Here is a 25966-nt window from a genome sequence, read left to right on the forward strand (position 1 = left end):
TGGACTCACTCTGGCCGCTGCAAATCTCGCAGTGTCTCGCGGTCACAACCCCGTACTAAACCACGCCCCCCTTAGTTACTGTTGCTACAATAACAGGACCGCCAGAGATCCCCAACAAATCTAATCATCATAATTAAATGAAGAAATCCCAACATCTCCCGTTACTCAGTGATTAACCAGATAAACTGACATGCTGTGGGAACAATAAACATTTTATCTACAAATGAATAATTTGCTATCAAATATACTATTGCGTAAATAATATGTTTTATACTGGTTGGTGTAAGATATTAAATTATATTGAATCCAATCACATCATGACTCAGTCTTAAAACAGTGTTCATGCCGAGAAAACCAAATACAACAGCTCAACAAATATTGATGATGGAAAAAGTTTGAAATGAGAGCGTCTCTGAGACTTGAAAACAAGTCTCAGATTATGAAAGACATGTCTTCCGCTTTTTTCAAAAGGCAGCCTTGGACACCCCCCCTACACTTTAAAAAAAAAAAAAATCTAATCGAAACACTAAAAATGTTTATGAAAATATAAAGTTTTGGGACCCAATGAACCTGTCCCCCTGCAACAAGGTGAGAAACGCTCCCTAGTGTGTCCCAGGATGGTGTCACAGACCTATAGAAATAATTTAAAAAATATATATATGTAAATGTAAGGTAGTAGCCTGGAGTAGGCCACTAGTTGTCACAGTCGCAATGACTTTCAAAAGAAAAATAGAGTCTTTTGAGTTTTTTGTACCATACAAGACAAAGTAGTTTTTGGTGGGTAGTTTATGACTTCATATTTCATTTGATCATTTATAGTTATGTTCCCAATTTATTATTTTCAGGATGCTGTTGTATAATATTAGAATTATGATTTAAGGATTTATAACAAACATAAAATGTTTTCTTGAGTCTGTAGAATATGATACTTGGGCAGGACATCTCTGCTGCACAACAATAATGTAAAATGGTATTTTCACTGATTTCTATAACAAACTCACCTCTGGTGTTTTATTCATGTTTTGCCACTCAAAAAATATATTCTGTAGGTTAACCAGCACCTATGGTGTGTTCTTTTTGTCCACCGAAGTCGATCTACGAGTCGTTTTCCAGAGTTACGGTCGTTTAGAGGTCGTTTACACGACTCGTCAAGTCGTCTGCCCTCAGAGGACCCCGAGTTCACTTTCAAAGATGGCTACGTCGTGCATCACACGTAGTAAACATTGTCGTTTTCTACAATTTTAAGCACTTTTGTCTTTGTTGTAACCAAATGAAGAAGTCGTACACATAGCACTGTATACTGCTACCTATAGGCATGTCTCTACAGTATTATTATGAGTTAAACATAGTGCTGTATACTACTACCTATAGACATGTCTCTACAGTCTTATTAGGAGTTAAATACCGCCTAATTAGTTATTTTGTAGCTTGTGTAGCTGAAATTGGCTAGAGACGCTCGGTTGCTATATGACAACAATGGCCGAGTCTTGAGCAGAAAGCAGAGCAGTAGCCTGCCTGCGGTTATTCGATTGTCGACACTGATGTGACGTCACACTCGAGCTACTAGTCGCGATTACAAGACAAAAAGAACGCACCACCACTTTGAGATGAGCATTCACACGCTGTTTTCTTCCATTGGAAATGCAGGCAGAGGCTTATTAAACTGGCTGTTACCAACCTGACTGGCTCCCAGTGATACACAAGACATCTCACATAGGACACATGTAGAGTATCAATACTCATAACTTGAGTATTGAGTAGTAGTTGAGTATTGCAGCTACTGTTTTATGGCAACAAAACACACAATGCATCATGGGATTGTAGTTTTTCTAAACTTTTATTGAAAACCAGGGCAAAATACAACATGGCAACAGTGAAATCAAGTGATGAAACTACAAAAACAGCAACGCAAAATATATGAAAAAAAGACTAAATGGAGAGAAAGAGTAAAAGCAACTATATATATTAAAAATCAGACATATGTGGCAGGTATTACATATTTGAATGGTTATAGAGAAAGATTATTTTTGAATTTACATTTCTGAATAAAAGATTTTGCCCTAAAACTAATTAAGGAAAGAGTAAAACAAATTAATGTTTATATCACATGGAAAGAAACCAAAAATAAATTATTATTATTAACTATGAAGGTCTTAAAGGCAGGGTTGGTAACATTGTCCAACTACTCTTTTCATATATTTTGTATGAAATGGTCTTTAAACCCCCGACAGCAATAAATAACTTATTCCAGCTTGAAAACGGGGTTGAAAAAGGTGAGAAGGATATCACCCCTCTAGAGGGGGCTGGGGGTATGCTCCACCGGAAGAAAACTTTAAATATTCTGCATTTTTTGCCAACCAACAGTGTAATATTTCAATATGCACTCATTAAAGTTAATTTGACTACTGGCAAAACAGTTAAAGTTGTTCCGACATTACACAATAATAAAAGTCATAATTTCTAAAAACTCAGAGTCAATGTGGATTTACATATTGCATATTGCACACAAGATTCTACATACAACGGGTCATTAGTTATGAAAAGGGGCGTGGCTAACGCACTGGGGGTGGGTCAAACCATCACCAACGTAGACCACACATGAGTTTCATGTAAATCGGATGACATTTGTCATATAAGGCTGATTTCCTGTTGCCAGCGGGGGGCGCTATGACAAAAATCAATATTAGCCTGTAGATCTCCTCAGGCCTGGACTGTTGATGGTGGGAAATTTCAAGCAGATACGTCAATGTAGTTGCAACCACTTTCTCGCTAAACACTGAACACTCAAAATGGGCGCCACGCCCACACCGTTAATAACTTAATAACTTTTCATCAATAACTTTTCATCTGTTGTCTGTGTGTTGAGATGGTACAGACCAAATTTGAAGTCCATCAGATGAATTATCTAGGAGGAGTTCGTTAAAGTATAGCACGTATAGTTTTTGGGCATACTTCCTGTTGCCACTAGGGGGCGCTATGACTTTGAGCCAATTGGACAACGTACACTCAAGTTACACCCACTTCCTGTTTCAATGGCGAAACGCACAAAATGGCCGCCCCGTCACGCCCTATGACGAAAAGTTTTTCTTTTAACAACTTTTCATCGTTAACGTCTTAAATGGCACAGACCAAATTTGAAGTTGATCGGATGAAATCTCTAGGAAGAGTTTGTTAAAGTACGATGTGGAAATGGCCAACATCGCACTAATTTCAAACTTTCAATTCAAAATGGCGGACTTCCTGTTGGGTTTAGGGTATGGCTCCAATGACGTTCTTTGTACGTCTTGACATGGTACATACAGTACAAGCCAAAAGTTTGGACACACCTTCTCATTCAACGCGTTTCCTTTTTATTTTCATGACTATTTACATTGTAGATTCTCACTGAAGGCATCAAAACTATGAATGAACACATATGGAATTATGTACTTTACAAAAAAGTGTGAAATAACTGAAAACATGTCTTATATTTTAGATTCCTCAAAGTAGCCACCCTTTGCTTTTTTATTAATAAGGGACAAAATTCCACTAATGAACCCTGACAAAGCACACCTGTGAAGGTAAAACCATTTCAGGTGACTACCTCATGAAGCTCATTGAGAGAACACCAAGGGTTTGCAGAGTTATCAAAAAAAGCAAAGGGTGGCTACTTTGAAGAATCTAAAATATAAGACATGTTTTCACTTATTTCACACTTTTTTGTTAAGTACATAATTCCATATGTGTTCATTCATAGTTGTGATGCCTTCAGTGAGAATCTACAATGTAAATAGTCATGAAAATAAAGAAACACATTGAATGAGAAGGTGTGTCCAAACTTTTGGCCTGTACTGTATGTGTACCAAGTTTCGTGAGTCTATGTTAAATGTACTGCAGGGGCTACATTTTTGTAACTTTGTAGGGGGCGCTAGCGAGCCATTTTGTGTGCCTATTCCCGAAACCCTTAAAATACGTAAATATTCACCAGAATTGATGTGACCGGCAATTTTGGTGAGTTTTTGAATATGTTAAGCCCCTCAAAAAGCCAATTCATTTGCCGGACGAAGGAATAATAAAATAATTCCTTTAGTTTCAATAGGGCCTTCACTGTACAGTTATGCTCGTGATTACACAGAAAACGGATTCCCCAGAATTCACTTATCATGGCGACTTTATTTTACAAGCCTGTACTTGTTATAAGAAAAATCGGCAAAACAAACTATTGAGAAGTTTCCTGAAATTCCAGCAGAATTTGAAATTGACCCAGATCGCACGGAAACAGAGCATCTTATCAACAGATGGCAGAAGGGATCCTTCTTGTACTTAATTTTACACCAGCATGCAAGCTTAGCTAAAATTGTGAGGGAAATTGTCAGAGTCAAAAGGAGGATTTCTGCTACATTTATGGCGATTTATTAAGACACATACTCGCTTTTTAGCGTGTTTATCAACGCCGTTTGGCCTCCATTGACTTACATTACCTTGTGATTGCGTGTGAATTTACGCCGTAGCGTCCTGTGTGTCACGTTTCCTAAACCCAACCGTAGGTTTTCTACTTGAGATAACACGCCAAGTGGCGTGCATGTTTACGTCCGCTGTATACGGCGCAGACATACACACGGATAGCTCAAAATGCGTACAGATAACACACCACTTGGCTTAAGAAAGTGGGTGCGCATGTTTACACGAAGTCATCACGTTGCAATTTGAGCAAAACACATAGTTCTGAAAAAATTTATATAGTTAAAGTTTCAAGTTTGTAGCAGGGTACCTTACATTAGGGCTGATCGACAGGGAGAAAATCAGATATCACGATATTCTTGACAAAATACCTCGATAGCGATATTGCGGCGATATTCTAGGGTTGACAATTGGCACTTTAACAAAATATCTTCACACTTAGATTTTAGATAAATAATCATCAGTAATGTGGACATAATGTCTAAGTGGGGAAAAGGCAAATAATAGAACAGCTAGAACAGTCTGGTAAGTTCAGAAAAGTACATCACTTTACTGTAATGCAGCCTTTAAAACCAGGAAAAGACTTATGTCATATCACGATATCCAAAATCTAAGACGATATGTAGTCTTATATCACGTAAAAACGCCACCATCGGCCCGATATATCGGCCGGACGATAAAATCGGTCTATCACTAATAACCACAGACTTTAAACCTCACTCCCTCAGTGAACTGCCTCCTATTGTGACATCATTTAAAAAGCCTGTTATAATTAGGGAGTTTCCATGTTTGTTTTTTTAGGAGTTTGCTCACACTAATACAGTTAGAAAGTGAAAATATCGAACAAAGAATACGCGTTTTAGGTATAAATAAATTTTATTTTCTTTAATTGGAAGTCCGGCCCCCGGAGTGTCTGCTTAGAAAAATTCTGGCCCTATGAAAAATGTAGTTGATGTCCACTGTCCTAGTGGAACACAGGAGGATCTGCTCTAAGGGGGGGTGTGAGTAAAGACACAGGTTGTTTAGGCCTACTTGTTCTAGTGGAATGTTATTGGCCAGTGCCCCTAATGTGTACATACATTTGTTAAGTATTGTTTTTAACTGACCGAAATACGGTGGCCGACAGGGGCAAACGCCCTGCACCTTCAGAAGACACATGGCAAATAGACAAAACACAAGCACATTAAGAACACAACTTCATTAAATTTGACAACACATGCGCAGCATTCAGCAAACGCGCCGCAAATACACACAACACAAACAAATACACAAACGCGATGCAAAATACACACAACACAACCAAATACACAAACGCACTGTGAATAAAAAAAAAAAAGAAATGATGAAAAAAGAAAAGCACACAAATCCTGAAAACAATGTATGTATGGCTGCGTAGTAAAAAGAGAACTTCCGTCTCATGCCCTCCGGTCCATAGACTGTATATTAATTTCATATTATTATTATTAATAACATAATATATCAGTAATATACAGTCTATGCTCCCATCTCATGCTCTCTTGTCCATAGACTGTATATTAAATTCATATTATTATTATTATTATTAATGACATAGTATATTAGTAATATACAGTCTATGCTCCCGTCTCATGCTCTCCCGGCTGGTGCCGTGCCCGAGCTTCGACTTTTCAAAATAAAAGTTTGCGTCTGGTCCGCTCTTCTTCCTTTGGTGTTTTGGATGTTATTGAACTAAACAGTACGGCAGTCATGCTAATGAATACAATAGATTTTTCAGCAGATGTCTTACTTACAACACGATGGAGCAAGCCAAGCAGTTTTGTGTTTACACATGCGGGCGGGATTTATTAAGTCTGATAAATCCCATGGTAAATTGGCTGGTTTACTAAACAGGAAGGGACTATAAATCCTGTCGGTTTTTTGTATTTCAAGAGCGAATTGCTCCACAATATGAATACAGATTGGTCACTTATTTTGTTGTATAATCTAGGACTGCTCCCTCGACTAATCGGTTGTTTTGGTCTTAGTCAATTTAGATTTCTTTTAGTCCATTAGTCATGTTTGATGCTTTTTCTTCACGCTGAATGACTTATTTCCGAGAACTGTACGAGCACATCTCTGGTAAACACAAGAACTAAAGTGGTGCTTTTTGCATGACTGCGAAGAAACTCAGATTTACAGATCTGTCGATTAAATCGACTAATCGATCAGTCGATACAACTGAACGAGTGTTAGTCGACTAAGAATTTCTTCAATCGAGCACAGCCCTAGTATAATCACAATATTACACTTGAGGAGGCCTACACTTTAGTGATGTGCCTTCAGACCTGGAAATTAAACCCTCTCATGTAATATGGCTTAAACAAACGTCAACATTAAACGGCGATGCAGTTATAAATGTTTTATTACCACGAGTTTACAGACACGTCTCTGCTGATTGAGTAACACCTGGGACCTGGGCCGAGACACACCCACCAAACGAGAGAAAACATATCTCAAACATGGACTTATTATTTACAGTCTATGATCTCACCGTTGCACACCGTTCTGAGAGATATCTCTCTTTCTCTCTCTCTCTCGTTTGTGTATTTGGTTGTGTTGTGTGTATTTGCGGGGCGTTTGCTGAATGCTGCGCATGTGTTGTCAAATTAACGAAGAGGTTTTCTTAATTTGCTTGCGTTTTGTTTTCTGAAGTTGCAGGGCGTTTGCCCCTGTAGGCCACCGTACCGAAAGGTTACTAAGCACTTTGTTACTAAGCACTTTTTTTATTCTGAATGTATGGTATTTTTTTTTTTTATATATTTGTACCATCATGACAAAGATGGTGCTGTCGGTTTACTTTCTTATGTTGCATATTCAAAATGTGCCACTGAATTTGAAACAGTACATTGTAATTTCTGCATCTATTATCAAAGTATGCATGTTGATTTACGGTGGGTGCTCCTAAATTTTCTGGTTGCGCCCCTAAAATTTTCAGTTGGGGGCCACTGTACTCCTAGTGAAAAAAGCCCTGCGATCTATTACCCAGCCCTGCCTTACATTAAGTACTGTATAGGAATAACTAAAACATTTTCAGCAATGTCTTTGCTGTATGTGTTTCATGGTCCACTGGGAAATTATTACACCCCACAGAAGATGAAAACAGTCTTTTTTTTTTTTTTTTTTTTAAATTGACTATAAAATGAATTCCATAAGTGATCGTTTTATGCAAGCACGTAAAGAAAAACTTTCCACCAAAAGTTGACCTGTAGTAACGAGGGCACTTCAGTTGGGAAGTAATACAGCAATAAGAATGAAAAAAGTAATTTGGTTTATTTTTTTTAAAATATTTTTCAAAAAAATACTAAACTTTTACAACGGTCCCTTACTACACCTATAGCGACAAGCGCGTTGGACAGACATTCATTTATTTGTGATCTAATGCATCATAATTTTTTGATCAAAACTGTAAAACATCTGTCCTAATAAGCTCTCCAGCATACCCTAAAAGTGGGAGAAATCGAATCACCGGCACGGAGCTATTGAAGGTAACATCCCAAAAAAAAGGACGAATGTCAAACTAACTTCACCCCGCTGTAAATATTGATAACGGCGGAGCTTTGAATAAACTCACTCACGAGGTCGTGAATAGCACAAGAGGGGGCGTTAATACGGACTCTTCTCATCAACACGAGCCCATTTAAGGGCACTATATCTGAGCACAGCACTTCGCCGCCATATTGGAGCGGTAAACTGCGTTTTTTCTGGATAAAAAAACACTTTGTTAACGTTTCTCAACTGTTTTCATCGGGTCGTTTTTGTATTGAAGTGTTTACGATCTCAAGTCTGCAGTTAATGAGACTCTCCACAGTTCATTTAGTTAGTTTGAGTGTCTACAAGATGGAAGCAGGAGACGCGGAGACATCTAAACACGCCTTTCCTTTCTCCACGTCTGATCTCTAACAACAGAATGAACGAACGATACACGGAGCCTCGAGCCTCTTCCGCGTGTGTTTAGTATCGTTGTTGTTGTGTCCTGAACACTGACCTGAACATCGGTGGTATCAGAGTCCGAGCCTGCTGCTTGTCTTCTGGGGACCTTGTTGCTCCGCTGCTCCGGGTTCTGGTCGGAGGTCTGGTCCTCCATTCTTCTCTTTGTCTCTGAAATCCAGCAGCTCTCCTCTGTGGCTGCTCGCTCTGGATTCTGGCCGCTGCAAGATCTCGCAGCGTCAGTGTTTTAGACTATCCCCCACAGACATTTTATAATAATAATAATAATAATAATAATAATAATAATAATAATAATAATAATGCATTGTATGTGTAGAGCACTTATCATTGACAAATCAATCTCAAAGTACAGCAGATTAAAAACAGGGTCAAACAGAAGCAAAGCAAAACAATAAAGATAAACAATAACACAAATAAAGAGACGGCATCTGTCTTTATTTTATTTGTTTTCATATTTTGTTATTTAGATAGATAGATAGATAGATAGATAGATAGATAGATAGATAGATAGATAGATAGATACTTTATTGATCCCCAAGGGGAAATCCACGGTCCCAGTAGCTTAAAGACATCACACACATACAACATACACATACATCATAAACAGGATGATTAAATAACAAATCTACATGACTAATATGGACAATAAAAGAACACTTAATACATTTCATTTTAGGTTATTTTTCTGTAATTTCATTTAATAATTCATTCATTTGCACTTGAAATACATTAATAGCAGTTTAGTTTGATTTATTGTAGTTTTCAAATTTTTTGTCTTTACTCAGTAAGCTGTATTCTTTTTTTGAAGGGACAGCTCGTCCACAAGGTGGCGCTGTTGTTCTCCTAATACACCCATGGTGCCACTGCCACTGAAAGAAGCGGAACCTTTTATGTAGGAATGCTGTTTCCCGTCGGACAGCATTAGTTGTCGGTCCACAACTTGAGACTAGAGAAGATGGCGGTGAATGTTATGCTGGTTTCCTCCGTGGACTACAATCTGTCTAAAGCGGAGATTCTGAGAGCGATCGTCGCCGATAAACTGACCGCCGCCGCGCAGGAGATCTTAGCGGTGGTCGAGAGAACTCTGGCCGGATACGAGGAGGAGACCTCCGGCCTGAGGGAGGAGAACGAGCGGCAGAGGAGGCTGCTGGAGCTTCTCCTGCAGCCTCGGGTCACTCTATGCAGGACAGGTGGCTAATAATAATAATAATAATAATAATAATAACAACAACAACAACAATACACTATGAACCGAGTACAGTGCACCAAACTCCATTCAAAAATCTGCTGTTTTAATATCGGAAGTATGTAAAGTTTGAGTTTTATCACCATTTAAACTTTACTCAGCAGTAAATAACACTGTGAACCGAAACCGAGTACAGTGCACCAAACTCCATTCACAAATCTGCTGATTTAATCAGAATCAGAATCAGCTTTATCGGCCAGGTTTGCATAAACAAACAAGCAATTTGACTCCGGTTAATCTTTTCTCTCAAAGTACATCCCTCACTTAACATATAAAGAAATAAAAACAGAAAGGAATATAAAAAACTACTGTTAAATATACAGTATAACAATTAGGGCTGCCACCTCTTAGTCGATTAGTCGACTAGGCTAATCGGTCGTTTTGGTCTTAGTCGACTAAGATTTCTTTAGTCGATTAGTCATTTTTTATGCTTATTCAGGCTTAATTACTTATTTCCAAGAAACTTCTGAGCACATTTATGGTAAACCCAAGATTTAAAGTGGTGCTTTTGCAAGTGTTAGTCGACTAAGAATTTCTTTAGTCGAGGACAGCCCTGATAACAATACAATAGAATTTATAAATTTACAAAAGAAATATTGAATTTTGAAAAATTGAATACCAATCGGAAGCATCTAAAGTTTGAGTTTCAGCACCATTTAAACTTTAATGAGCAGTACATTTCCCACTGATTGGAACAGTGATGCTGAGCCTGAGAAAGTACCTTTACTCAAGTAATGGTTCGTTCTTTTTGTCTTGTCATCGCGACTAGTAGCTCGAGTTTGACGTCACATCCGTGTCGGAAAACGAATGACCGCGGGGTTGTTGCGTTCTTTTTGTCACACGATACTATGAGTCGGAGAAAAGATGGATTTGTTTTAGTAACATAGGATTCTGTTCACCCAGTTATTGACATATTACACAAATATATTTCACAGTTTGATACATGAAAATTACGTTTTGATTAACGTTAACGTTAGGCTACTGCTCTGCTTTCTGCTCCAGACTCGGCTTAAAGCCGTTGTTGTCATATAGCAACCGAGCGTCTCTAGCCAATTTCAGCTGCACAAGCTACAAAATAACTAATCAGGCGGTATTTAACTCCTAATAAGACTGTAGAGACATGTCTATAGGTAGCAGTATACAGCACTATGTTTAACTCCTAATAAGACTGTAGAGACATGTCTATAGGTAGCAGTATACAGCACTATGTTTAACTCCTAATAAGACTGTAGAGACATGTCTATAGGTAGCAGTATACAGCACTATGTTTAACTCCTAATAAGACTATAGAGACATGTCTATAGGTAGCAGTATACAGCACTATGTTTAACTCCTAATAAGACTGTAGAGACATGTCTATAGGTAGCAGTATACAGCGCTATGTTTAACTCCTAATAAGACTGTAGAGACATGTCTATAGGTAGCAGTATACAGCACTATGTTTAACTCCTAATAAGACTGTAGAGACATGTCTATAGGTAGCAGTATACAGCACTATGTGTACCACTTCTTCATTTGGTTACAACAACGACAAAAGTGCTTAAAATGGTAGAGAACCACAATGTTTACTACGTGTGATGCACGACGTAGTAGAGCTGGGCGATTTGTTTCCCTAAAAAAATCTGCTATTTGTTTAGGGAAACAAATCGCGAAAAAATCTGCGATTTTTTTAATAAAAAACTCGATTTACGATTCGATTTTCCCCCCTCTTCCATTTAAAACAAAATAACTGCAAACTGTAAATATATTTTAAAATTTTTTTGTTAATTTATTGTAACATAATAATTTATTGTATTTCATTAAAGTGCATCAACATAAACAAAATTGCAAAGGCAAACCCTTTCTCTAAGTGAAAAGTCACTGTGCAACAAAGATTGTTAAACATCCAAATTATTGATACTGTATTTGGATTAACAAAAATCTAAAAAAATCGATTTTTTGAAAATATTAATCGATTTGACCTACCAACTCAATTTTTAAATCAAATCGATTTTTTTCCCAGCCCTACGACGTAGCCATCTTTGAAAGTGAACTCGGGGTCCTCTGAGTTCAGACGACTTGACGAGTCGTATATATACGACCTCGGTGGCGTTCTTTTTGCAACTTCCGGTTCGTAAGTCCGGAAAATGACTCGTAGATCGACTTCGGTGGACAAAAAGAACGCACCATAACGTTTCTGTACTTAAATACCCTTTAGGAGGTACTTTACTTGACTATTTTCACGTCATGCTCTGCTACTTTATACTCATACTCCAATACATCTCAGGCTGAAACATTGCACTTTTACAAATCAGAAAGGTTATTTTGGATGCTTCTTTCAATGTTTTTCCCACTTTTTTCCGACGTTTTACCGCCCTTTTTTAACGTTTTTTTGGGCGCCTATTAAAAAAATGTTGGCTAAGGAATTATTATTCAGACTTTTTTAGCGCTTTGAGGCTTAAACTGTATGTGAGAAGAGATATGAGACATGCAAGAATACAGTCAAACCTATTAGCGCGTGCGTGTTTCTCGCTCAAGACAGCCAAAATCAACATAAACTTGGGTGTTTTATTTTGAAATTCTGTTTATTTTGTACAGTATCCGGCTGCACTGTGGCCGTACTGTACGTGATTACCTGCCTGGCTCGACACATAACGCTCTCGTATCGCTGAAGAAATAGAGGAGTGATCGCTGCAGCGCTCGTTCACGTCAAAGTTTAGTCAGGATACAGTTTTAAAACCTTTTAAACATTCGTTTAGTTCGACAACCGAAAACCAAACGTAAAACCTGACCATATTTACTAGGTTTGGAGTAACTTTTTAATGCCGAATTATAAATAACATCATGAAAATGTGTGTTATGTAACGCTGTGTGTCATTCGAAGTCTGCCCTTTTTTGTCAGCGGGCAAAGAAACGTTAAATTAGTCGTTTTCTAAATGGAGTTCCACCATCTGAAACCAAACGTAAAACCTGAGCGTATTAACTACGTTTAGTGTAACTTTTCACATTCCAGATTGTAACTAACATCATGAAAGTGTGTCTAATGTAATAATTCATGTCGATTAAAGTGTGCACTTTTGTGAAAAAAAGCAGAACTTATGAATTATTAATAGTTAAGATCAGAACATGTTGAGTGGATCACAGACTAGTTTATATCAAAGTTTAGTCAGGATACAGTTTTAAAAGCTTTTAAACATATTTTTTCAAATGCTATAAAATAAAATAAAAAAATAATTTTGATTAGCGCTGGTGCGGCAGATCTGATGACATAGGCGCCTAAATGAGAATAGCTGGTGATAAAGGCCTTGTGCGGTGTGATCCTGGCCTAACGGTGGGTTCACATGTTCTAACTTTTTCTCTGTGATCCAGATGAACCTGCGTGTGAAGAAGAGGAGGAGTCATCTAGACAATGGCAACCAAGGCCCAAGGAGGAAGAGGAAGAGCAGCAGACATCCGTTCATACAATGACAGCTGACACCATCAGTCCCCTACAGGGTAACTCACTTCTTTTTCTCTCTCCAATCTTTTCAAACTCTTTCTTACCTTTTGTTTTTGGTGTTATAATGTCGACTCTATTTGTTTATTTCCCCTTTTTCTTTTTGGAGAAATACATTTAATTAGTTTTCAAAGAAAACATAATAGATTAGGGCTGCACAATATATCGATTTTGAACAATAATACACATCGCGAAAGACCGTTTTTTTGTTAGTTGTCCCCCTGCGACCCGACACCGGATAAGCGGATGAAGATAGATGGATGGACGGATGGATGGATGGATGGATGGAAAGAAAATAAAACATTGTTATTTTAACTAGCAGAGCATTAGTAAAATGCTCCTAGGCTCGTTCACAGCGCGCGCACACTCTGCTTGTTACACACACAGGGACGCACACTATGCTTGTTACACACACAGGGACGCACACTATGCTTGTTACACACACAGGGACGCACAGCAGCACACACACATGCAGAAGATTACCAATAAAAATATCACGGTGCAAATCCTCCATCACAATAATGCTCCGAGGTCCAAAAGCGCCTGGCTTTTAAAGGGAATGGGAGATGATCTCTGATTGGTTGATTGCATGTTACGCCCAAAACACACCTCTGATTAATGAAGACACTAAGAACAACCCTTTAGGACAAGGCGCCCGGCACACAGACCCTTTTTACTGCCGTCAAAACTAAAAAAGTGGATTTGGACAGGCCCTAAACACACCTGCGCCAGGCGCTTCACACAGTGTGCTTAGAACGTTAAAATAGGGCCCTTAACGTTATTGCATGTATTTTCAAAGTCTAAAGCGGAGTAGAGGGGGGTTACAACCCCCCCAATAATCAAAACTGGCCGGGTCAACACACCCCAAAAACCTATTATTATTATTTCCTTTCCATAAATAAAGACATTTGCATCATAAATTGTTGCAGAAAAATTCATCAGAATGCAGAAAGTGAAGACATTTATGAAATTTAGATTTTTTTTAGCGTCAAACACAAATGTTATGAATCGCTTTGTTTATGTCTCTGTTCAGATGTGGAGGAGGAGGGGAGCCCGGACGCCTGCCACCCCACCGAGGAAGAGGAGGGTGAAGAGTGTGCCGAGGAGGTGGCACAGAGCCCCGGTCTGGATCAGGATGTGGCACAGAGCACCGGTCTCGACCAGGAGGCGGCACAGAGCCCCGGTCTGGACCAGGAGGCGGCACAGAGCCCCGGTCTGGATCAGGAGGCGGCACAGAGCCCCGGTCTGGATCAGAAGGCGGCACAGAGCCCCGGTCTGGATCAGAAGGCGGCACAGAGCCCCGGTCTGGACCACAAGGCTCTGACGGAACCGGGGAAACACTTACCAGACACAAGGCTCAGGTATGATGTCAGGGTTTTCCCCTCGGAAAACAACTCAGTTCTCTCGGTTACAGGATGTTCGCAGCTACGCACAAAACAACAACAACAAAAACAACAACAACAACAAACACATTAAAGTTCTGTGTTCGGAGACGTTACGTGGTGTTTATTAATCCGCGAGTTTAAGCCCCCCAACAAACTGTTAAAATGTAGTTAATCTTTTCAAGGCTTTTCAATTTTTTTTTTTGCTTTTTCTGCACTTTTGTCACTTCTTTCCACGTCTTTTCTGACATTTTGACGCACACACACACACACACACATACAAACACACACTCACAAAGAGAGACACACACAGATTCATAAATCACGTATACATGTCAGGTCTCTTTTGAAGTAAAGCTGTTGTCGTTGTGTTGCAGAGGTGGGACTCAGAAGAGGAGACTCAGGAAGGCTCTGACCCTGCGAGTCTGTCTGTTAAAGGACTCTCAGACCAAGACGCTCCTGAAAGGAGGTACGAGTCCAACAGAAGGGTCACATGACCACTCACACAGACCAGTACGTCAAATATGACGTCAATATGTTTGGTTTGGGAGAACATACCAAATAAATCCAATTATTTCCATTAATTTAACCAAATAAATGAACTATGTGAGTGTGTGTGTGTGTGTCTGTGCGTGCGTGCGTGTGTGTGTGCATGCATGCGCTTCAGTGCTAAAGTCTCCGATGAAGCATCTGCGGGTCCCCCGAGGCCTGCAGGAAGCAGACTTCCTGGACCTGCTGAGGTCCACCTTCCCTCAGCTGATTGGCCCGTTTGACGCCTTCACCACCGACGCCACCAGGAAACTGACGCCGCTGGCGGCCCGGGCGCTGACGCCAGAGGAGATCAGGAGGTCCATCAGGTCCACGGGGAAAGGAAGGTCGGCCCTGTACGTCCGAGTGAAGGTACATTCAGCACGCCGAACTCCAACTAATGTCTGCGTGGATTTTTGATTTAAAGCGGGAAAAAAAACTTGAAAAAAGGCCACAATAAAGTCGAAGAAAAACTGGAAAAGGCAACAAAACTCTTTAAAAAGCACACACTCACACACACACTCTCTCACACACAGCACGCCCAGAATGCACCTGAACACACCTCCCTGTGAGACCAGCACGCCCAGAATGCACCTGAACACACCTCCCTGTAAGACCAGCACGCCCAGAATGCACCTGAACACAACTCCCTGTGAGACCAGCACGCCCACAATGCACCTGAACACACCTCCCTGTAAGACCAGCACGCCCAGAATGCACCTGAACACACCTCCCTGTAAGACCAGCACGTCCAGAATGCACCTGAACACACCTCCCTGTAAGATCAGCACACCCAGAATGCACCTGAACACACCTCCCTGTAAGACCAGCAAGCCCAGAATGCACCTGAACACACCTCCCTGTAAGACCAGCACGTCCAGAATGCACCTGAACACACCTCCCTGTAAGACCAGCACGCCCAGAATGCACCTGAACACACCTCCCTGTGAGACCAGCACGCCCAGAATGCACCTGAACACACCTCCCTGTAAGACCAGCACGCCCAGAATGCACCTGAACACACCACCCTGTAAGACCAGCACGCCCAGAATGCACCTGAACACACCTCCCTGTAAGACCAGCACGCCCAGAATGCACCTGAACACACCTCCCTGTAAGACCAGCACGCCCAGAATGCACCTGAACACACCTCCCTGTAAGTCCAGCACGCCCAGAATGCACCTGAACACACCTCCCTGTGAGACCAGCACGCCCAGAATGCACCTGAACACACCTCCCTGTGAGACCAGCACGCCCAGAATGCACCTGAACACACCTCCCTGTAAGACCATCACGCCCAGAATGCACCTGAACACACCACCCTGTAAGACCAGCACGCCCAGAATGCACCTGAACACACCTCCCTGTAAGACCAGCATGCCCAGAATGCACCTGAACACACCTCCCTGTAAGACCAGCACGCCCAGAATGCACCTGAACACACCTCCCTGTAAGTCCAGCACGCCCAGAATGCACCTGAACACACCTCCCTGTGAGACCAGCACGCCCAGAATGCACCTGAACACACCTCCCTGTGCACAGAAAACACAAGTGTGACTTTCCACTCAAGACTCATTTTTGTGCAACAAAAACCACAAAGAAAACCAAAAGGAGAAACACAAATCCTAAAAGAAATCGCAGCGAACACAGACGTCGATTCGGCGCCGTAACAAACAGATTTCACCCCCACGGGGGGTTCAAACCAGCGTCTTTCAAAAGTACGACAACACAAACACTCTGTTATCTGTGAATTTCATTATTCATATCAGCAGAAAACTAATCCACACAGAAAAACAAGGAACATGTCAACTCTTCGTCTTTGATCTCTTATTCTAAACTATTAAATCAGGGAATCTTCTTCCCTTAAATCAACACATTTAAAGAGCTTAAAGTGCTCATATTATGCTCATTTTTCAGGTACATAATTGTATTTAGAGGTTGTACCAGAATTGGTTTACATGGTTTAATTAAAAAAAAATTCTTTTGTTTTACTGCACATTGCTGCAGCTCCTCTTTTCACCCTGTGTGTTGAGCTCTCTGTTTTAGCTACAGAGTGAGACATCTCACTTCTGTTACATCTTTGTTGGGAGTCGCACATGCTCAGTAACTAGGTAAGGACTACTAGCCAGTCAGAAGCAGAGTATGAGGGCGTGCCCTGACAGTACCTAAGTAAGGACTACTAGCCAGTCAGAAGCAGAGTATGAGGGCGTGCCCTGACAGTACCTAAGTAAGGACTACTAGCCAGTCAGAAGCAGAGTATGAGGGCGTGCCCTAACAGTTGCTAGGTAAGGACTACTAGCCAGTCAGAAGCAGAGTATGAGGGCGTGTCCTGACAGTACCTAGGTAAGGACTACTAGCCAGTCAGAAGCAGAGTATGAGGGCCCTGACAGTACCTAGGTAAGGACTAATAGCCAGTCAGGAGCAGAGTATGAGGGTGTGACCTGACAGTACCTAGGTAAGGACTACTAGCCAGTCAGAAGCAGAGTATGAGGGCGTGCCCTGACAGTACCTAGGTAAGGACTACTAGCCAGTCAGAAGCAGAGTATGAGGGCGTGCCACGCTAGCAGCTAGGCGAGCATTATAACGTTTGTCTCTGAAGTAAAGGCTGGACTACAATAGAGCTGTTTGGAGCAGTTGGTGAACAGTGTTTTCTGTTGGAGATGGTAAGTCCCTTTGGGGGGACTTTGGGCTTTTTCACTTTGTAAACCTATAACGTGCACAAAAAAAATATATATAACACAATAAAGGAAAGGGAACAAGCCAAAAAGCATCATATGAGCACTTTAAATAAACCTTTAAACTCTCTAATTTTGATTATCTTTCTAGGTAAATCATTCCCATGGGCCACAGATGGGCGCAGGTGCATTTGCGGAGTGGGAGATTGACAGTGTTGTGTGTTCAACACAAAACACACAACTGCGTCAGTCTTAAACTAGCAGAGACACCTGCGTCGGGCTTTGCCGTTCAGTAATATAAAACAAGTTAGGCACTAAAGCTTTTTAAAAAAGTGCATAAAAGTCCAACTGTTCGGTTTCTTCCAGGCAGCGAAGACATCCCTGACAAGCACGGAGCAACTTCCTGTCCCTCAGCAGAGAGAACAGGAAGCCGCCGGGGACACAGGAAGTGATGTAAACAGGGAAGGTTACGGCAGGTAAACCAGCGGCAGCGTCTCACAGCCTCCAATAACATCTGGACGGTTTTTTGTCCTCGCTTCTTCTACTAAATACTGAAGCTGTGGAGCTCAGTGTTTATCTTCACCACCTGCTGTTTCTCTGTGTATATTGTGTTTGTGTCTGTCTGTGTTTGTGTGTCCGTCTGTGTCTCTGTGTATCTGTGTGTGTGTCTGTTTCTCTCTGTGTGTTTGTGTGTGCGTGTGTGTGTGTGTGTGTCTGTCTGTCTGTCTGTGTCTGTTTCTGTGTATGTGGGACTCTAACAGATCTGCCTTTTTTTCTGCCTTCAGTTCCGACACCAGTCCTGTAGGGAGAGAGGAGAGCGACGAGGCGGCCGGTCCGTCCCGCAGGTCTAGGCGGCAAAAACAGACGGAAACTGAGGAACAACGGCGAGCCGGGACATCAGAAGAAGACGACGCCGCTGCCCTTTCTTCTTCTGAACGAGACGATGACGATGATGATGATGATGGCGAGTGGAAACCAGGCGAGCGTGACCATGAGGAGGAGGAGCCGCCAAAGGAGAGCCAAGCTGCCGAGAGGAGAGCGAGGCGGAAGGCGCCCGGAGTCAAAAGGAAGAAGAGGGAACCGAGCCGCGGCGGCGCTCCCGTGTCGTGCAAAGTGTGCCACGCCCTGCGCGGGTCGACCAGCATGCTGATCAAACACGCCGTGAGTCACGCGGACGAGCCGGGGGGGCTCTGCGGCGTGTGCGGGCGCCGTTGGGAGTCCGCGGAGGAGCTGAGGAGTCACCTGCACGGTCACCAGGAGACGCACGGCTGCAACGTCTGCGGGAAGGCCTTCCTCTCCGCCGTCACTCTCCGCCGGCACGCCGCGCTGCACGCGGGCGAGCGGCCGCACGAGTGCGACATCTGCGGCAAGGCGTACACGCTCAAATCCAGCCTGAGCGCGCACCGCTTCCAGCACATGGAGGAGAAACCGCACAAGTGCGACGTCTGCGGCCAGTCGTTCGGCTCCAAGTCCCTTCTGAGGGTCCACGCCGCCAAGCACACGGGGGAGAAGCCGTTCCGCTGCGACGTGTGCGGCCGATCGGTCAGCCACTTCCGAGCGCTCTCGCTGCACAAGATGGCGCACGCCGGCGATCGGCGCTACGGTTGCCCGGATTGCGGGAAGCGCTTTTTGACTCCCGGGAAAATGAGAGACCACGCGAAGATCCACACGGAGCGAGCCCGGAGCCACCTCTGCGACGTTTGCTGCAAAGCGTTCCACACGGGAGCCGAGTTGCGGGTCCACATGAAGACGCACGGCGAGGAGAAGACGGTGTGCGGCGAGTGCGGTAAAGGGTTGTCGTCTCTCGGCGCCCTGACGAGACACATGCGGATCCACACGGGGGAGAGACCGTACAAGTGCTCCGAGTGCGGGCGGACCTTCAAGTCCATGTCCACGCTCAGGGGTCACGAGAAAACGCACTCTGGCGCCAAGCCGTTTGTCTGCGCCTTTTGCGGCAAAGCGTGCGCTCGCAAAGAGTACCTGAACGTCCACATGAGGACGCACAACGGGGAGAGACCGTACAAGTGCACGCTCTGCGACCGGGCCTTCACGCAGAGCCACTGTCTGAAAACGCACATGATGAAGAGCCACCAGGGCGAAGAGGAGAGAGCCGCGGACGCGCTCGAGTCCTGAAGCCGTTTGATTACATTTTGTTTTGTATTAAAGAGGAATTACAGCTTTTCAACCTGGACTGTATTTTCACGGGTTTTTTGTGTCTCAGTGACTGAACAAGAATCTTTGAAATTCCAAGTCCAGTACTGAGTGAGAACCCTGCCGGACAAATGTTCCCTTTCGTCAGTTTCCGTCCCCTAAAAGTTGTGTTTTTGCCGCTGACAGACTCACATTATTATTCTAAGTGTCTGACAACATTATGGAAAGGATCCCTACTGAAAAAGAGCTTTTAGTTTAACATGAAACAGCCAAGAAATCACCATCACCAAACTCCACCAGACTCCATGTAAATAATCAGGACTTTTAGCGTGTATAGAGCCAGCATATCTCCACCAGACTCCATGTAAATAATCAGGACTTTTAGCGTGTATAGAGCGAGCATATCTCCACCAGACTCCATGTAAATAATCAGGACTTTTAGCGTGTATAGAGCCAGCATATCTCCACCAGACTCCATGTAAATAATCAGGACTTTTAGCGTGTATAGAGCCAGCATATCTCCACCAGACTCCATGTAAATAATCAGGACTTTTAGTGTGTTTAGAGCCAGCATATCTCCACCAGACTCCATGTAAATAATCAGGACTTTTAGCGTGTATGGAGCCAGCATATCTCCACCAGACTCCATGTAAATAATCAGGACTTTTAGCGTGTATAGAGAGAGCATATCTCCACATGTAAATGGGTGAATTAAGGGTTTATTTCAACAAAACCAGAGTGGTGATTGTTGGAACAGTGGAAAGATGAACCAAGACGGCTTTTGGTAGTTTTATTTTGTTTCTGTCCACTTTGAATGAAATTTTGAATGTGTTTTAAGTTTGTTTACATGGTAAAATAGGGTATCATGTATCATGAAAATGTTATAATTTACCGTATTGACCCAAATATAAGACAGGGTTTTTTTGTTCCCTAACAAAAAAGGTGTGTCTAGACTTTTAAACATTCAACAGCAACAGGGTGGCGCCAAATAGCGGTAAACTGAATCGTACCGCTCATGACCAGAGGCCCTCCAAACTCCCAACAGAATGAGGAAGCCTGAAAAGATGCAGAGAGACTCAAAGGGAGGCCAAGTCAGTAAAGGATTGAGAAAAAGTTTTGGTTAACGTTAACCCTTGTGTTGTCTTCCCAGTCACTAACTTAATTAGGTTTTCTGGGTCAAACATGTTTAAAAAAGACTTTCAGCGTTTTGGTCGTCTTTTTCGGAAACTTTTGTCACTTTTGTTGAAGTTTCTGTTTATATTTTTCTGCTATTTGTTTTTTTTAACATTTTTTTTTAAGCTTTTCCCATTTTTTTTTTCAATTTTCCTGACGTTTTTGAATATTTTCCCGACATTTGTCACTTTGTTTTTGACATTTTTTCCCTACGTTTTTCAACGTTCTATTATCAATTTTTCTTTACGTGCTATAAAATTGAATAAAACAACAACAAATTCAATGAAAGTAGTGAGCTGATCATTTATTTAACTTGTGTCGTACGGAACCATCCATGTTATTTTATTTAAAAATTTGGGTGAAAGAAACCCCACATTTCTGATATAGAAACCTTTTGAAAATTGGTCAAATTTGACCCCAAAGACAAACAGGAGCGATAAAGCTATAGTGCTTTAGTAGTTTCTGTCGCCCCCATGAGGAATTCTAAGTAATGACAACAAAACTGTCGGCGCGTCCACGTGATACAAGCCTTCCGTGATCTTGCACGCCCCTCCCCCACACTCCACACAGTAGCTAGTAGCCAAGGAGGACACGGGGGATTAAAAAAAACATGATGGACTCGTCAGAAGAGGTCATTATCTTCACTCGAGTTTCTGCGCGGGAAAGTTGCCGGACGACCACAATCTTTTGACAACAGTCACACTGAGAAACACAGAGAGACTTGTGTGGAGTCTTAATTAGCTTTGTAGCAACTAGGGCTGCTCCCTCTTAAGTCAATTAGTCGACTAATCGGTCGTTTTTGTTCTTAGTCAACTTAGATTTCTTTAGTCCATTAGTCATGTTTGATGCTTTTTTTCATGCTGAATAACTTATTTCCAAGAAATGTTCGAGCACATCTCTGGTAAACACAAGAATTAAAGTGGTGCTGTTGCACGACTCTTTGCGGAAAAAACTCGATTAAATCAACTAATCGATTAGTCGATACGATTGAACGAGTGTCAGTCGACTGAGAATTTCTTCAATCGAGCACAGCCCTGGTAGCAACTCATTTGGCAACGACTCGAATGTAACGGACGTTCATTAATATCAAGAAAGTAAAGTCCTCGAAACAACTGCCAAGTAGCCATTAAATACGGCTTCACATAACGTAAAGTACGGAGATGGCGAGCCCGAAAGCCTCGGCTTGTAGTGCAAGCGAACGATGCGACATAACGGGCTGCGTTTTGTGCGGAGGACAAGTCTCGCCCTCAGACTGCAGAGATAATCGCTGCGGTCTTAAGAACTTAAGAAAAACAACTCCTACAGATTTCTTTATTAAAATGAGATTTGGTTCTTCAAAAAAAGTCTTTTTTTTCCCCTAAAAAATGAGTTTTGAAAAAGAAGGGGTCGTCTTATGATCAGGGTCATATTATATTCGGGTCTATACAGTACTATTCGTTTGAACATTAAATATAACCTGTTCCTATGATTGTGTTTAAGCTTTTCAGTTGTTATGCTTTCTAGTTTTCTATGCATTAAAGATAACCTCATATTCTCCACATATAGAAAACTATTTTTTGTTTGAGAAACGGAGTCTACTTTCTGTTCTGATTGTATGTAATGTTTTCCTTGGTTTTAAAGGTGCAGTAGGTAAGACTCCTAAAACTAACTTTCTGTCATATTTGCTGAAACTGTTTGAGTAGAACTACATGAAGCAGGTCATTTAAAAATATATCTGGCTCCTCTGGCTTCACCTACAGCCTGTAGTGTGATTTGCAAAGAATCCACAGCTCCCTGTTCAAATGCACCAATCAGAGCCAAGGGGCGTGTCTAACTGTGTGTCAATCACTGTTTATGCACACGAGCTACAGATAGGTCCACACGCGCTCTATCGTGCACAGCTCTCCCTTGTGGGGGGAGGGGCTTAGGAGACCGCGTTGGGGTTTAGCGAAAAGGAGGGGGGAGGGACAGAGAAGTTTTTGATGTTCACATTTTTTGGCTAAGTCCAAGATCTTCACAATCCTACCTACGGCACCTTTAAGACAAAAAAAGGCTGAGGCTATTTGCACCCCTGGTACAATTAGCAGTGTATGCTATTCGTACCGTGGTGTAATTAGAAATTAATGCTATTAATACCCCCTCTGGTACAAATATCAATGTATGCTATTTGCACCCCTGTGCATTTACAGTACCTTGGCATATATTTACACACAGTTTTCCATACTACTCATGTATTACACCTTTTTGGAATATTATCGCCCTGACATTCTTACCCTAACCATAACCAATCCCACTCCTCTTGCCTAAACAAGTCAAGTCAAGTTTATTTCATCCTTAAAAATGGAAATTACAGTTCTCACACCCGCCTAATACAATACAATATAATACAATACAATACATAAATACAATACAAAATTTATAAAAATGTACGTTTAAAGTGCTTGTTGTGCTGTCTGATAGCCTGAGGTATAAAAGAGAGAGCATACCGCTTAGTTCGTGTCCCGGGAGGCCTTAGCATACCACTATGTTCCATAACTCTACCTGTCAGATTATCATGAAGAGGATGACCTGGTTCCCTCATTATTTTCTGTGACATTTTTGCCAGACGGTCATCATTTACTTGATCCACTGTATTTAACTCTACCATTTTTCCAGCCCTTTTAGTCACTCTATCAATCCTGGCCTTCTCGGTTATCCCAGCATTCCCCCCCAAACCCACCACACAGTAGCTCCAAACACTACATATCACTGACATAAAAAACATTCTCACCACATCTGTATTCACCTTAAAGGACTGCAACTTCCTCATACAGTATACCCGTGGACTTAATTTTTTCATCAGTAAGTCAACATGATCTGACCATGTTAGCCTATCATTAAAAACAATGCCCAAATAATTGTATGTGTTCACTCTTTCTATTTCTGATCCTTTAATTTCCACTGCCTCAGTTGTCACCTAACCAACCCAACCAGAGCAGGCATATTCATGGGTCTTCCCCTACCACCCTGCAAAAAAAAATTTCGCGGGCCCTGACTTGCGCAATTGCATGCAAATTATCCAATCCAAAATAAAAAAAACCAGGTCATCTCAGTGGGGAATCAAACTCCCAACTCCCATTCCTAAGCTTAGTGTTCTAACCACTCACCTAGCAGCTCTTACAGAATGGGGTACAACTGTTTACCACTTGATGTCTTCAAGCCTCGGTTGCTAGGTAATAGGTACTATGGTAATAACTAACAAACCAACGGTTGTATGCTTTCACTGAAGACAGAAAGCGCAACTGTAGTATCCATTTTCCGCTAGACATTCAATAGTTGTAAACTTTAGAGACAAAACTTTCCTAATATGCCAGTTTCCGCGGTCACGAAAGATGAACATCCGCCATGATTTCGGTGCATGCGAGCAACGTTTTTTTGTTGTTACGTCACAGGGTCTGAATAGCTCAGCTGTGTGGCCGAGGCTATTTGTACCGCGGGTGCAAATAGACACTCCGCAAAAAAAAAAAAAAAAATACCTGTCAAAAAAAAAAAAAAGAGACAAACAATCTAAAAAAAAAAAAGCTAATTTCTTTTGGAAAAGGCGACTAGAAAACGCTTAAAAAAAAAAGCATCAAAAGATAATCACGGTTATTTAATAGGACATATAGAAGTATGATAGAAGTATATTAGGAATAAATGACCATACAATGTGACCTCACTTAATAGGAGATATAGAAGTATGATAGATGTATATTAGGAATAAATGACCATACAATGTGACCTCACTTAATAGGAGATATAGAAGTATGATAGATGTATATTAGGAATAAATGACCATACAATGTGACCTCACTTAATAGGAGATATAGAAGTATGATAGAAGTATATTAGGAATAAGTGACCATACAATGCGACCTCACTTAATAGGAGATATAGAAGTATGATAGAAGTAAGGGGCATTATCACAGGACAGGACATTAAAGTGAGACCCAGGTGATGAGAGGCAGATGTGTGAGAGGGGAAAGGAAACAGCTTCAGTTTTTGACTGTCTGCAGTCTGATATTGGAGATTCGCGCTCGTAAATTGTCAAATTGGCCGTAACTTTTAATTCGTTGCTGCCAACTGGGGTGGCAAGGCTTTCTTTTAGGGTGGCATATGCATTTTACCCTATGCCACCCCCGGTAGATCCGCCCCTGGAGTTGTCACATAACCACTGTTTGATACTAGACAAACAGTTTATTAAAGATGACAGTTTGGAGAACTCAGTTTCCTTAAAATAACAGTAAAGTTGGATATCATCCGCATAGAGATGGTACGATATGTATGCGTCTCGCGATAACGCGTAGCCTAGCACGATAACTTGTGACCTCGTGCAGTTTACACAGTATGGCCTTAAAAAGAAAAATTACCAACACTATCACGCAAGCTACAGCGACGAGTACGAAAACTAGAATTAGTTACAAGTCTTAGTGCTGCATGGTAGACTGAGTCCAGCAGGGGCAGATCTGGAAAAATATTTATGGGTTGGCAAGAGGGGGGCAGGAATTTTTGAGGGGTGGCAACATATGGCAGATATACAGTACAGGCCAAAAGTTTGGACACACCTTGGACACCTTCCTTCTTCTTACCTTTCCTTTTTATTTTCATGACTATTTACATTGTAGATTCTCACTGAAGGCATCAAAACTATGAATGAACACATATGGAATTATGTACTTAACAAAAAAGTGTGAAATAACTGAAAACATGTCTTATATTTTAGATTCTTCAAAGTAGCCACCTTTTGCTTTTTTATTAATAAGGGAAAAAAATTCCACTAATTAACCCTGACAAGGCACACCTGTGAAGTGAAAAGATGTCTCACCCTGCAGCTAAAACAGAGAGCTCAACACACAGGGTGAAAAGAGGAGCTGCAGCAATGTGCAGTACAACAAAAAATATGGTGTTTTTTAATTATTGTTTTAAATTAAAC

At 41.6% G+C, this 25966-nt stretch overlaps 1 protein-coding gene across 1 annotated transcript; it reads left to right on the plus strand.

The window, feature by feature from the left end:
* Nucleotides 1-9275: 9275 nt before the first annotated feature.
* On the plus strand, nucleotides 9276-20090 carry LOC114574038 (zinc finger protein 431). Its single transcript, XM_028606324.1, has 7 exons — nucleotides 9276-9596; nucleotides 13001-13126; nucleotides 14161-14488; nucleotides 14887-14978; nucleotides 15177-15409; nucleotides 18079-18188; nucleotides 18498-20090. The coding sequence occupies exons 1-7, from the start codon at nucleotides 9362-9364 to the stop codon at nucleotides 19843-19845; spliced, it is 2472 nt and encodes an 823-aa protein (XP_028462125.1). The 5' UTR covers nucleotides 9276-9361; the 3' UTR covers nucleotides 19846-20090.
* Nucleotides 20091-25966: the final 5876 nt, after the last annotated feature.

The sequence above is a fragment of the Perca flavescens genome, chromosome 19 (genome assembly GCF_004354835.1).
Source record: "Perca flavescens isolate YP-PL-M2 chromosome 19, PFLA_1.0, whole genome shotgun sequence".
NCBI lineage: Eukaryota > Metazoa > Chordata > Actinopteri > Perciformes > Percidae > Perca > Perca flavescens.